A 14,094-nucleotide genomic window follows, 5' to 3' on the forward strand; every position below is an offset into this window, starting at 1 on the left:
TTTATTGGTCGGATTAAATATGCTAATTTTGTGAGATAGGAATTTTGGGTTTTCATGAGCTGTATGCCACAATCATCTGTATTAAGACAATAAAAGACCTGAAATATTTCAGTTAGTGTGCAATGAATCTAAAATATATAAATGTTAAATTTTCATCATTACATTATGGAAAATGAACTTTATCACAATATGCTAATATTTTGAGAAGCACCTGTATACACAGACAGCCAATACGTTTTCGGATCAGTACATCACCATGCTAAGATTTGACAAAATAGAGGTTTTAAAACATCATCAGGAACAGAATTAACACATTTTAATCTTTTGAAAAGATTATTATTGGCAATACAGCTACCTGGTAAAATAGCACTCTGTAAATGTAAGGCTCACCAAACAGATTCTAGCATGGAAACAAAGGGGACAACCTTTGCAGACATAACTGCAAAGAAAGCTGCAACAGAACCCCTAAACACTAAAAATGTCAGATCTGCTATTTATAGACACAGACGTGCTTGAAAGACACCCAACAGTCAGCACCCAAGACAGAAATAAAGGCCTGGCTAAAGAGAGGAGCACAGAAAAAAGATGACATCTATCAGAGAGAAGATAAACCAATCCTCCCAAAAAATGTATACAACACAGCGGCTACAGTGACACATTGGGAAGACCCACGTGTCAAGGGGGGAATATGTCACATCTGGTAAAGCATTAATTCTATACTATAAATTTTTTTGACTATGCAAATAATTTTTGCAGATCATGCATAATTTGTTGCAAACACGGGGGAAGAAATATTGCCTAGTTGCAATAGATGAACCTATTGACACATTTCTTCCCCACATATGGTATCCCACAGATTATAAGGTCAGATAATGGAACTCATTTTGTAAATAGTGTAAATAGTGACACATTTCTTCCCCACATATGAGAATAACTCCAAATCAAACTGGTCTTACTCCATTTGCCACCTACTGTACATCATTGTATAACTCCACCCACTATATTCTGAACCTGAGATCACATGACACCAAGTTGCTGATGTAAATTTGTATTCTCAAAGAAATAGTACATGGCAGACCGTTTTCTCTGCCCTCTGACATGAATGAAATAGAGAAAGCACAACAGGAAACTTCATTAGCTGAGTGGATGAATAAAATGTTGCAGACAAAAGAAAAACAAATGTCCAGTGGTCTGCCGATAATCTCTGCTCCTATCCCACAGAACGACCTGAGGCCTGGAGACCTGGTCCTGATTAAGACACTCCACAGGAAGGATTGGAGCACCCCCTGCTGGAAAGGGCAGTTTCAAGTGCTCCTGACAACGCCCACAGCTCTGAAAATAGCAGAGGCGCCTTCCTGGATCCATAAAAGCCACTGTAAGCCAGTTTTGCCGTTACAGGAGCCAAACCAACCGACGGGGTAGCAGAAGGAAGTCCGGGTTCAAAGGAGTTGGAGGACCCATAGGGCCCAGCGTCTCAAACCGGTGAAGAAAACAGCTGATCTGCGCCCAATTATAAAATGGCTCTCTGTAACATGTGGACAAGACTGATAAGCCTGAGCTTAATTCTGGTAGCAGGACTCTTTCTCTGTGCAAAGCAGGATCCACAGGAGGTGATACCGCACCAGAAGAGATGGACATCTGACGGAATGCATCTCAGACCACTGACGGAAGAACATGACGCACATCCATTCCTACAGAATTTCTGGTATCGTTCATGTTGGCATATGCAACACTGAACTAGGTAGAAATGCACAAAAATGAAGGGAACGATTATGATGACATGTTGTAAATAAATCACATCAAAAGCCTGAGTGTACTCATACATTGTATTTCATAAAATGACCTTACAGCAGAAAATCGAAAGAAGTTGTTGCTTAAGTGAAATGAGAAAAAGTACAATGATGACAAACAGGGCAGATTTTTAAATTCTTTTATTTTTATGATTTCAAGTATTAATCAACATTTAACTTTTAATGGTCGCCGAGGGCGGCGGGGCCGTATGAGTATTTCCCACAAAATATAATCTGTTTACCGTCCGTGGGTTTTCGCTCATACAGAGTATTTTTCTTATTTGTTTTTATATTAAATGTTTTTACTTGTGATAAAAGGAGGGACTGTTGGATGGGTGCGAGGACTTGTTATCACTCATGTAAAAACTTTGTGTTGCAAGGCACCTGCACTATGCCTTCCTACCTGTGTGTGTGAGATCATCGTTATCTCCGTGAGAACCAGCCTCCTTTCAGTCTCACACACATACACATGTCTGAACTGTCTGTTGAATTGTGTATATAAATAAAGAGATAGGGTGTCAAAACTTTGTAGTTGCACTGCAAAGTGGGCTACCCTTGTCACAAGTAAAACTGACTCTTTATCGTTCTTACCTCTGAGTTGACTAAATAATACCTAACAAAAACCATATCGTTAGAGTAAACTCAAAATCGGAGGTTTTTGTTTGCTCCGCCCCAGAGACAGTTTCTTCACCATACATACTTGGACAGATCTCACATTATCTTCTCTTGTAAAGTCACTTGAGTATGTACGTACATTTAAAAGATAGTTTTTTATTTCCATTTATTTATATTTGAAAAAAAAGTGCACCAGTGTCAAATTCCTTGTTTGTGTGCATACACTTGGCAATAAAGCTGATTCTGATGATCAGTCCACTGGAATAAACAAAAACATTTTTATTTCCAATAGTTACCCAAAAGACCCGATATAAGTTTATGTAAAATGAATTCAGCTCAGGTAAAAGTATGTCATCCATCAGAAGCGAAATGAAACAAAGCTAAAAATTACAGACCAAGCGTTCCAAATTCCAGACAATATTGGAGTCACATTTTTTGAAAAGGGTTTATTTTAAAACATTGTTTCTGATAAGGTTTAACATCAAGTGTTACAAGAGAGACTTCATTCACTAATAATTTACATCTGATGTGCTCAGGTTTTTTTTTAAATGGTGATCATAATAAATTTTCACGCCACATCAAATTTTTTGTTTTTATGTTGGTAGAACAGATAACTTGTAAATTATGCCTACTTGTGTGTTGTTTTAATGGGGAGAGGTGGGATGGTTGTGCATAAAGAGAGACTATTCTCCAATCTGCAGATTCAGTTTAATCTCCTCACATGTTGGTACTCATCCTGGTCTGGCTGTTGGCTGGTGTCAGCTCACCCTGGTTCCCTTCTCTGGGTGGAGACTAAGAAGGGAAAAAAAAACATGATTTAAACTGTAGTTTCTCTTTTGTATTCACAGTACTTTGTCGGTTTGTCAGTATCTCTTTTAGATAATTCTTAAGGATTCTTACAATGATACAAGGAGTTCCTGACAGTACTGTTCAGAAAAACTTGTAAAGTTATAAGATTACTACGTGTAATATAGAAGTTACCCTCACAATACAAGTCCTTCTCAAAATATTAGCATATTGGCAATCAGCCTGTGGCACTGCTGAGGTCTTATGGAGGCCCAGGATGCTTCGATAGCGGCCTTTAGCTCATCCAGAGTGTTGGGTCTTGAGTCTCTCAACGTTCTCTGCACAATATCCCACAGATTCTCTATGGGGTTCAGGTCAGGAGGGTTGGCAGGCCAATTGAGCACAATGATACTATGGTCAGTAAACCATTTACCAGTGGTTTTGGCACTGTGAGCAGGTGCCAGGTCGTGCTGAAAAATGAAATCTTCATCTCCATAAAGCTTTTCAGCAGATGGAAGCATGAAGTGCTCCAAAATCTCCTGATAGCTAGCTGCATTGACCGTGCCCTTGATAAAACACAGTGGACCAACACCAGCAGCTGACACGGCACCCCAGACCATCACTGACTGTGGCTACTTGACACTGGACGTCTGGCATTTTGGCATTTCCTTCTCCCCAGTCTTCCTCCAGACTGTGGCACCTTGATTTCCGAATGACATGCAGAATTTGCTTTCATCCAAAAAAAGTACTTTGGACCACTGAGCAACAGTCCAGTGCTGCTTCTCTGTAGCCCAGGTCAGGCGCTTCTGCCGCTGTTTCTGGTTCAAAAGTGGCTTGACCTGGGGAATGTGGCACCTGTAGCCCATTTCCTGCACACGCCTGTGCACGGTGGCTCTGGATGTTTCTACTCCAGACTCAGTCCACTGCTTCCGCAGGTCCCCCAAGGTCTGGAATCGGCCCTTCTCCACAATCTTCCTCAGGGTCCGGTCACCTCTTCTCGTTGTGCAGCGTTTTCTGCCACACTTTTTCCTTCCCACAGACTTCCCACTGAGGTGCCTTGATACAGCACTCTGGGAACAGCCTATTCGTTCAAAAATTTATTTCTGTGTCTTACCCTCTTGCTTGAGGGAGTCAATAGTGGCCTTCTGGACAGCAGTCAGGTCGGCAGTCTTACCCATGATTGGGGTTTTGAGTGATGAACCAGGCTGGGAGTTTTAAAGGCCTCAGGAATCTTTTGCAGGTGTTTAGAGTTAACTCGTTGATTCAGATGATTAGGTTCATAGCTCGTTTAGAGACCCTTTTAATTTTGTGAGATAGGAATTTTGGGTTTTCATGAGCTGTATGCCAAAATCATCCGTATTAAGACAATAAAAGACCTGAAATATTTCAGTTAGTGTGCAATGAATCTAAAATATATGAATGTTAAATTTTCATCATGACATTATGGAAAATAATGAACTTTATCACAATATGCTAATATTTTGAGAAGGACCTGTATAGGCTTCGAAGCGTGTGTCGAGTAATCCAGGAAGGTTTTGTGAAGCGCGTATCAAGGCTTGTGTTGATGACGTGTGTGGTGACATTTCAGGTCTCGTGAGTCGGCTGTACCACGTGACTGAAACAAGAACTGGTCTGCTGGTTTGCCCATGATTTGAAAAATGAGGGGCAGCAAAACACTGCCGATTCGCCGGTCACATTTTATTGTCTTGTTCATCTGTGCCCTGTAAAACGGTACTTATCTAAAGCAGCCTAAGTAATGTCAAAAAAGGTTCCCTGGTGGTCAGGATTCAGTGCTTTCACAGCAGTAGCACGGGTTTGATTCCTAGTTAGGGAACACAGCTTTCCAGGTCCATCTTGGAAAAGAGATTTTTAAAATCAATGAGGCTTTACCTGGTTAAATAAATGTCATTTTTATAAGCATACAGGGCTGAAACAATTAATCGCGATTAACCGATTATTGAAATAATTGTCAACTAATTTAGTAATTGAATAATCATTAACTGGCGTATACAGACTCTGAAACATGGCATTTACTGAAAGAGCAACCCACTCAGAGCAGTAATTAGGTGTAAAATTGTACAAAACGTTTGTATGTTTTGCATTTAAGATAAAAATCCTTCTTTGTCTCTAAATATGCTCTATCCAGAACTCATCAAGTGGCATAGTTTTAGCTTCACTTGGTTCAAATTCTGTAAAAGAAAATGTCCTATTAAGCACATTTTGCGATACGACTATTAATCGATTAATCGCAAACATAGTTGGCAGGTTATTCCATTAGCAAAATCATTAGTTGCAGTCCTATAAGAATAGTAACACAATCACATTCACCTCAAAAACCAACTCCCCTATTCGTTTCCACATTCCCTTTTGATCCAGCAATTGTATCATAAAGAAAGTTTAAGATCATATTGAGATCATATTCCAAATTTATTTACTGGCGTCACAAACACCATTCATGTATTTTATTCAATTTAAAACTGATGATGAACTTTATTATTGCGGCCTTCCTGAGTAATTTAGTTGTAAATAATTTTCTTAATCTTGTGGGGTTTTTTTATTTGTAAGAAGGTCCTATACAGACAATTCCTTTGACTTCATGTGGTTTGGGCTCCGACAAGTACTATTAACTGTGGCCTTGTATAAACGGGTTTGTCTTTTCAAATCTTGTCCAATGAACTGAATTTACCACAGGTCGCCTTCGATGAAGCCATTTTCAGCTTAATGACAAAGGCTGTGTACATGTGATTTCTTAGTTTTTTGGTTTTGATATATTTGCAAGACTTTATTTTGAGGGAAAAAAATAACTTTAATCCATTTTGGAAAAAGGTTGTAACATAATACAAAATTTAGAAAAAGTGAATACTTTCAGTGTGAACTGGGGATGAATGAACTATAGGCTGTGAATTGGCACTATATAAATAAACTGAATTGAACTACACTGTCTAGGCACTACTGTTCCATGCCGTCTCTGTCTTGTGTCTGTACGCAAATATTGAATTTGTTTAATTTTACCCACCAGAATGAAACGTAATTAAATTTAAATGGGAGTGTTTTTAGAGGAACTGCAGTCACCGGAGCAGTTCAAAGGTGCAAAAGATATGATCTTTAATAAAAAATTTTTACCTTGACATGGATCTGGTTACGAAGCACAGCAGCACGGAGGATCATAGCTTTTGCTCGTCTCTGGAATTCTTTTCCCATGTGGAGCGATTTTTCAAACGTGGTGCTCCTCTGGTCCACATCCCTGGCATATAGAATCTGTCAACAGCAGCAGATTATCAGGATTCAACCAAAAATAAATAAATAAAAGTTTTGATTTTATGGATTTTTAACCTTGCTATGAGAGTCGATACGTGCGTTGACAAGGCCCTCAAGTATTAGTTGGGTAAGTTCATCTTCCAAAGCTGCTACTGTGGTATTGAAAGCCTGAGCCATCTTTGTCATGTCAGCTGAAACATAGGGGCTGAAATACTGAAAACACAAACAAAAAATAAAACTTACATCTACACATAAAGCGCTGTAAAAAAATGTTGCCTTTTTATAAATTTGCTCTGTTTTAGCTTATTTCACGCTTACGTTTTGGAACAGCAAAGTTTAATATCAGGTAAAGATAACCTGAGGAAATACAAAACTAGTTTTCAAATGATTTTATGTATCAAGCAAAAAAAAAAAAAAACATTAACCAAATACTGTCATCAAGCATTTGTGATATCTGGCAACAAGCCTTTGTTTTCTTTTTAATTTGATGTATTTATAGGTGAAGTTGCATGTTTGCATCAGATCATTGCCTGGCTGCATGCAAGTGCCAAAAGTAACACACACCACCTAAAAGGTTCCACTTCTGTCTTGTCAGTCCACAGAATATTTTCATTAAGTTCTTTAAGATTCTCAGGTTGTTTTTTTTAAAACTGTGAGATGGGACTTTTTGTTCTGCAGTGGTTTGATATTGGAACTTTCCCTTTGATGCCATTTTTGCCCAGTTTTTTTGTTGTTGAATAATAAACAATGACCTTAATCGGTATTTTGCTAGGCTGACCAAAATACCAGTTAGCCCACTCTTCCCTGTTTTCTCCATTTGTGGATAATAGCTCTCTACGAGACCTAATGACACAACTAGACTGGTAGATTTCAATAACCTCAACACAACATCATAAAATACTTAAACAAATGAACAACTCAGCTTTGATAACACACATGCTGTATGTCTCACCTGGATTAGAGCTCTGTTTCTGATCTGACTGTACAAAGTTTTGATGTGAGGAGCCAAGTACATGTCCAACAGCAAGTTATCCTGAAAGAAACACCAAAGTAAAAACTTTATATATCGAAATCAAAAGTTCCCAAAATATTTACCCATTACCCTTAATAAAACAAATTTAAACACATATGGGAAAACAACAGTAAGTGGGATACAGTGAAAGCAACAATTTGATGGCAAAAAGGGTAAACCGCAACTGACGACCAGATGGAAGCAGGCCTTAAACAAGCCGTGCCCTCTTTTGGGGAGACAGTACCACCAGGTGAAATCTTATTTATGAAGTTGAGTAACTCCCTCAAATAGACTCTCCAGCAGAATGCACTCCCTGAAGGAGAAAGCACTTGCAATGAAATGGTAGAAAAAAATATATACCTCACAGCCAGCTTAGGAGGCTCACAAATGGCCCATCAATGCATCGAAGGCCTCTGGGCCGGGCCTGACACTGGCACACGCACTGGCCCAAAACCCTGGTGACAAATACACCAGGACCCAAGCCCAGGGGCGGCATGCGCCAGGGCAATACCCTATGTCCGTTAGTACGGACACCCCAAAAGCATCACATACAGACACCAAAATTCACCCTCAAAGGCCACCAAGCCCCACCTCAGAGGCGACCACAGCCCCCTGGCGCCAGACCCCCAGCGATCCTAACCCAGGGACACGCCAAATCCCCCAAACCTAGACACCCCCCATATCAACAACAATCCCTGTAGGTAAAAGCCAAAGGCCCCCATTCCCACTAGGTGTTGGAGCCGATCAAAAGAGCCCAGAGAGTATGACCTGAAGTGGAGGCAGAGGCAACAAAATGTCTAAATACTGGATAATACCAAGAATATTTTTACTTTTCCAATTCATGATGATAGTTTTGTTAGCAATACATAAGTCATGTGAACTGAATTTGTCTCCAAGGTGACATCATCTAAGTTGCACAACTAGCAAGCTGAGGGGGGAAGGTAAAATATTACATCTGAGACATTTCACATATCCACCACCAGAAGCTCTGGTGAAGAACAGGTGTAGGTAACCATAGTGTACGGATATAATTGTCAAGTATATTGTCTGTGCGCTGTAAGCAGGTACTCGACGGTGCAAAACCCATCCTAAACATCTGTTGACCTATATAGTATCTTCGATGAAGGATTTTGTTATGTATTAAGTAGACCCGAGCAGAGAAAGAGCTGTTAAGTCCTATTGTAATTGTAGTTTTTATTAGGCCAGAGCAAAAGGCAGAAGGTGCTCCGTTTATTATTCCTCCAGAAAATGAATTGGCTTGTTGGAGGCCTCAACATATTGAAAAACTCTTTACCCCAAATTGTTGCCAACATAAAATGTAGGTATTTTAATGGAATTGAAAATGGGTGTGGCCAAATGGCTCAACAGTGCCCCCTAAATTGAAATAGGCCAACTGGTAAATCCTACAGATTTGAAATATGGTACACAGGTACTTCAAATAATGAAAAAAAGTCTCTTGGAGGTATGCCCTAAAACCAACAGGAAGTTGGCTATTTTGGGTCAAAGGGTCATTTTTGGGCTTTTTTGACTTTTCATACATGTAGAACTTTAATGAACTACTTCTAGGGATTTTGAGCTATCAGCTATAACTTTCACATAGAAAGGACTAATTAGACCAAACTGGGCATGATTGATCCCTCTTCTCATGCCCAACAATCCTATGTGGTCAAATGATGACATCATTGAAGCCACACCCCCTTAGAACAAGAAGTCACTTTTTTCACTTGGAAAGGTCCCTCTGACTTTTTTGACCTAATCAACTCGAATGCCTGTCAAAAGCCAGATAAGTTGGTCTAACTTCGGTTGGAACACAGAGACTATACTTTGGACGCTGTGGCATGGTGGCGAAGTGTGACGTCTTGACATCACCATACATTTGGCTCTAATTTCCACATAGATCATCTGATATGCACCAAATTCTGTGTGATCGATCTTAGTCCAGCCCGCAGAAGATATCCAGTGAAATATTTGGTGGGCATGGCCTAATTCCACCACAGCCATGAAACCTTCTGGGGAAGTTGGTCTCCAATACTAAGTGATTTGGCTAGAGGGTGTGGCCGTGGCGGCGTTGGAAAGTCTGATGTCACTCCGTGGCCTCTGTTTGGCTCTAAATTACACATGCATAGTCCAATTTACTTCAAACTGAATATGGTTCTTTGTCATCTTTCAAACAGCTCTATTGGATTACAATGTAATTTGAATCAACAGTGCCCCCTTCAAATGCTCCATCTTCCTCATGCATCATGGGATTCACACCAAATTTGGTATGAATCATTGTGCACAAAATGCTCAACATCTTGGCAAAATCAATTGATGACATTTCTTCAGCCCCACCCACTAAAAACTAAATGACAGGTTTCTTAGCTGATTGACATTCTTTAACATTCTGAAAATGTACAGTAAATTCCAGATTATAAGCTGCTACTTTTTTCACTGCGGCCTATACAACGGTGCGGCTAATGCATGTTTTTTTTCATGCCGCCAAAAACATTTTGCCTGGTAACAGTAGTCCAATCAAATTGATGAGTAGTTCAAAGAGGTCCAATGAACCTGTGCGATAAATCAAGGGCACTTTCACAATTCAATTCCCGTTATTGTAAATCAGACATTTATATTCACCTTCATCAACATGGAAAATCACCAATGGGTTTTGAAAGGCTGGACTGCTGCGTGATTAAGGGGACCGGGTGCGCTCAAGTGAGAGCGTCAACGAAGAGGCTGAAGTGAGTGATGAAATCCTGAGGTTGTTCAATTCGGACACTAATGAACAGGACTTTTATGGTTTCAGTGCGCAGGAAGAAGATGAAGAAGACGATCAATGACTTTTGACCTGGTAGCCTGCAGTGTATGTCAGTTAGGAGATATTGGAATGTTGTTTGAGCACTGTTCAGTAAAAAAGCATTAGCAACAAAATTTGTGTGTTACTGATAAGGTACGTATATTTAAAGGTAGCCGTGTAAGCCACTGTTAGAAAAAAAGCATTTGCAATATGCATTTGTCTATATTACCATACGGATTAAATTAAAAGTTAAAAATTCCTTACTTGTAATATCTTTCTGTGTAAATCATATTACAGAGTGGGACACCTGTGGCTTAACATTCGGTGCAGCCTGTACAAGTACAAAATTGGTTTTCTTTCTAAAATTAGAGCATGCAGCTTTTAATCAGGTGCGCTATGTACTCCGGAATTTACGGTAATCAAAATTATTATGTCTCATTAGACAAGGTTTAAATCTCCTGCAAAGCATGAAGAAAGTCTTTGTTAATCCTTCCCCATCAAACAGGAAGGGAGTGCAGCTACTATCGGGAAGGTCGTATTTCAGCCAAATTTTGAATGCTTCTCACCAGAGCAAAACTCTGCATGACCAACGATTGCATAAAAGCTTGCTCACAGTGACACCTAGTGGCGTGCTGGCGGTGATGCCAGGCTCCCGCAACTGCGACACAGCCAGAGCGGCGCTGAGCTGCGAGGGCTGCCCAATGCTGCTTTCAGCGTTAATTGTAAATTGGGACAACTAGTCATTTTAAAAGTTCTGAGAGCAGAACTTTTTTTTTGCATAAACATGTATGTGAAAGTTGTAAATATGTCATTAACATAAATGTTCTTAAGGTTACTTTTCTGTTTTCCTCTTAATTTCTCAACCGTTGCCTGGACAGGGGTCTGGTCTGCTCTATTACCGTAATGCACCGTGTATGCGCGAAGCTAATCTTTAACAGAGAACTAACGTCGACTGGTGTGACTGTCGGCTCAGTTGACTGCAGTGAACTGTGCTGGGTGACACAGAAAACGTTACAGCAATAACCCCAATGGCTATGCCAGACAGCAATAAAGAGTTGAGTGCTGTGCTCTGCATTTTCCAAGTGGACACGGTGCTCAATGGCTCTTAGGGTATCCACAATGGTGTCGTCGATGCCAGCATTCTGGAGAGCAATTATCATCCCGATCATTTGAAAGATGTCATCCAAACAACTCAAAATGGCATCATATGATAAATAATTCCCCTCAAATTGATCTGCTAAAGTAACCAGAGCTGAATGAAGTCAAAGAAACTCCACCATCCTTCCTGAACCTTAAGCTGGCACAGTAGCTGCTCAAGAAGCAGGTACCCAGGAAACTAATCTCTATTTATGCTCAGCCAATGAGGATGCAGGTCCAGCCCGTTGATGCTGATTGGCCCCACAGTCATTCAGTTGTAAAGTGACACTATGAAATAAATGGCCATGGGAAAAAATCAACCTTATAAAATAAAAGCTGGCTTTTAAAAAAATGACATTTTGAAATAAAATAAAAATGCTGGAATTACATCAAAATAGACTCAACAACAATTTTAATTATTAAGTAAAAAAGTTAATAGGAAAATTATTTTATATTACAAAACTGATTTTTAATGGAAAATGAAATATATTTCATAATGAGCTGAGAATCTAATATGCATTCAGATATTTCACAATTTCATCGTCACATTAAATCATTATCTATTTATTGATGTAAATACTTATTTCATAATGTTTCATTTATTTATTTAATAAATAGACCATTAACTGTTTAGCATGAACTCTACATTTTTAACCAGTTTATGAAAGTTTCCAAAACCAAACTTACACAAGGTTCCAACTAAGAATCTCCAATGTACTATCAGTTGTTTTTTTTCTGCATCTAAAGACAGTATAGTATTCTCAATATTTTTAGTGTAGGAATAGTTTAGGGCTTAACATATTATTTTAAGGTCATGAATATGGGATATGGGACAATAGTTGGTAGGAATTACAGGGTCTTTTCCTGGTTTTAACAGGAGACTAATGTTGGTAGATTTTAAATTTGGCAGAGGTCTACTATTTTCTTTGGTTTCCTGCAACATTCTGTGGAATGTTGGTGCCAAATATCCCAGAATTCTTTGTAGAACTCTGCTAGAAATCCATTTGGGCGTGCTTTTGAGGGCTACCTGGAGTTGTATAGTCGCAATATGGGGATAAGGCTAATCATTCAATTTCTTACCAATTACGACAACAAACCGCCTCCCAAATGCTTCTGTTTCAATTAAAGACCCTTTGGAAATTAATGCCATATTTAAATCATTTTACTCCTGTTTATATAAATCTGAATTTCCTTCAGACACCGCTAGAATGTATACATTTCTCCAGTGCCTTCCAGGTCCTGTCATTGATTCTAGTGCTGCTAGACACTTAGATTTACCAACTTGCCCTCACGGAGATAGTGAATGCTATTAGGAGCATGCAATCTTATACGGCCCACGGAAACATTTATAGACAAATTGGCTTTTATCTGTATACAATGAATCCTTGGAGACTGCCGCATTACCGTTTACTTTGACACAAGCTACTATCGCATTCCTCCTTAAAAAAAGACCCCACTTGTGGTTCGTAGGGTTTTTAATATAATTCACGCTAAGCTTTTTTCGGAATTTGTAATTTCCTTAGATGCTGAGAAGGCTTTTGATAGGGTTGAGTGGGAATATTTCTTTGCCGTATTGGAAAAATTTGGATTTGGTGTCAAATTTATTTATTGAAATAATCTTTACTTCTCCCCTAAGGTGAGTGTCCACACTAATGATGAAGAGTATTTTGCTCTGGGTCGTGGAACTTTTCAAGAGTGTCTTGCATCACCTTTGCTTTTTGTCATTGCAACTGAACCTCTCTCTGTAGTATTAAGGTCATCCCCCCTTTTTAAGGGTATCTGTGAATAGAAGGTATCCTTATATGCTGATGATCTGTTATATAAAATTAAACTTTCCAATTAATAGTTTAGCTCGCCACTTTCGAATGGCAGATATGCCCTTTCAAGTTAGTCTGTTGAGATTTAAATATATGATTATAAATGTGACTCCTCTTTCCAGTCTTGCTTCTACAAATTTTACTCCCCTTGTTTCAGAGAATTGGATGATTTCCGTAGATGGAGTAACCTCCCTTCTTCACTGACTGGTTAGAATAATGTTGTACAATTATTTCAGACAATTCTGTTATTTTTGCAAAAACATTTTTTTAACTCCCTTGATAAGGTTCATTTGTCTGAGGTGGGTGGCCTCCTAGGGTTCGCAGGTCTGTGTTGCAAAGGTGTAGACTCTGTTTTGGAGTGGCTTCTCACATTTAAAAACTCTGTTACTGGTTAAATGCTTCAGTATCTCCTTTGTGTAAGTTAGAAGTCACATCTTGCAAAGGGTCTTCTATACCCACTGTACTTTAATTCTTCTTGCCTGTAAAATCTTCCTTTTATACGGAATTCCTGCAGTTCATAATACACTTAAAAATGTGCATCAATTCAGACTGAACTTTAAGTTTACAGCTGCATTTTATTCAGATACATTGAAAGATAACCATCATTTTCTTCCTTCACTCTGACCCGACATTCTCAATGTGGACTGATAGGGACATAACACAGTTCAGATACTTGTATGTAGACGTACATATTAGGGCTGGGTGATATGGCCTAAAATGAATATCATGATATACTGAGCAGTTCACCTCGTTAACGATAAATGAACGGTAACACTAACCTAACCACTACCAGCCGGACCCGCCACTGCAAACCACCTCACTCCCGAGCCAAACGTTGCCCCTGCAGTCTTTCGTTTAACATCGTCCCTGCTGAACCAACTTTCTTTGGGAATGAGCTGC

The 14,094-nt window shown here is 39.3% G+C and overlaps 1 protein-coding gene across 1 annotated transcript in view; it reads right to left on the bottom strand.

The window, feature by feature from the left end:
• Window positions 1-2,654: 2,654 nt before the first annotated feature.
• Window positions 2,655-14,094, bottom strand: part of LOC124864842 (COP9 signalosome complex subunit 1) — a 62,324-nt gene continuing 50,884 nt past the window's right edge. The window contains exons 11-14 of the mRNA XM_047359780.1: window positions 7,402-7,482; window positions 6,525-6,662; window positions 6,315-6,449; window positions 2,655-3,197 (exon numbers count right to left, since the gene is read on the bottom strand). Coding sequence (XP_047215736.1) covers window positions 3,123-3,197; window positions 6,315-6,449; window positions 6,525-6,662; window positions 7,402-7,482 — 429 coding nt within the window. The 3' untranslated portion in view covers window positions 2,655-3,122. The remainder of the gene's footprint in view (window positions 3,198-6,314; window positions 6,450-6,524; window positions 6,663-7,401; window positions 7,483-14,094) is intronic.

This window comes from Girardinichthys multiradiatus, chromosome Y (assembly GCF_021462225.1).
Source record: "Girardinichthys multiradiatus isolate DD_20200921_A chromosome Y, DD_fGirMul_XY1, whole genome shotgun sequence".
NCBI lineage: Eukaryota > Metazoa > Chordata > Actinopteri > Cyprinodontiformes > Goodeidae > Girardinichthys > Girardinichthys multiradiatus.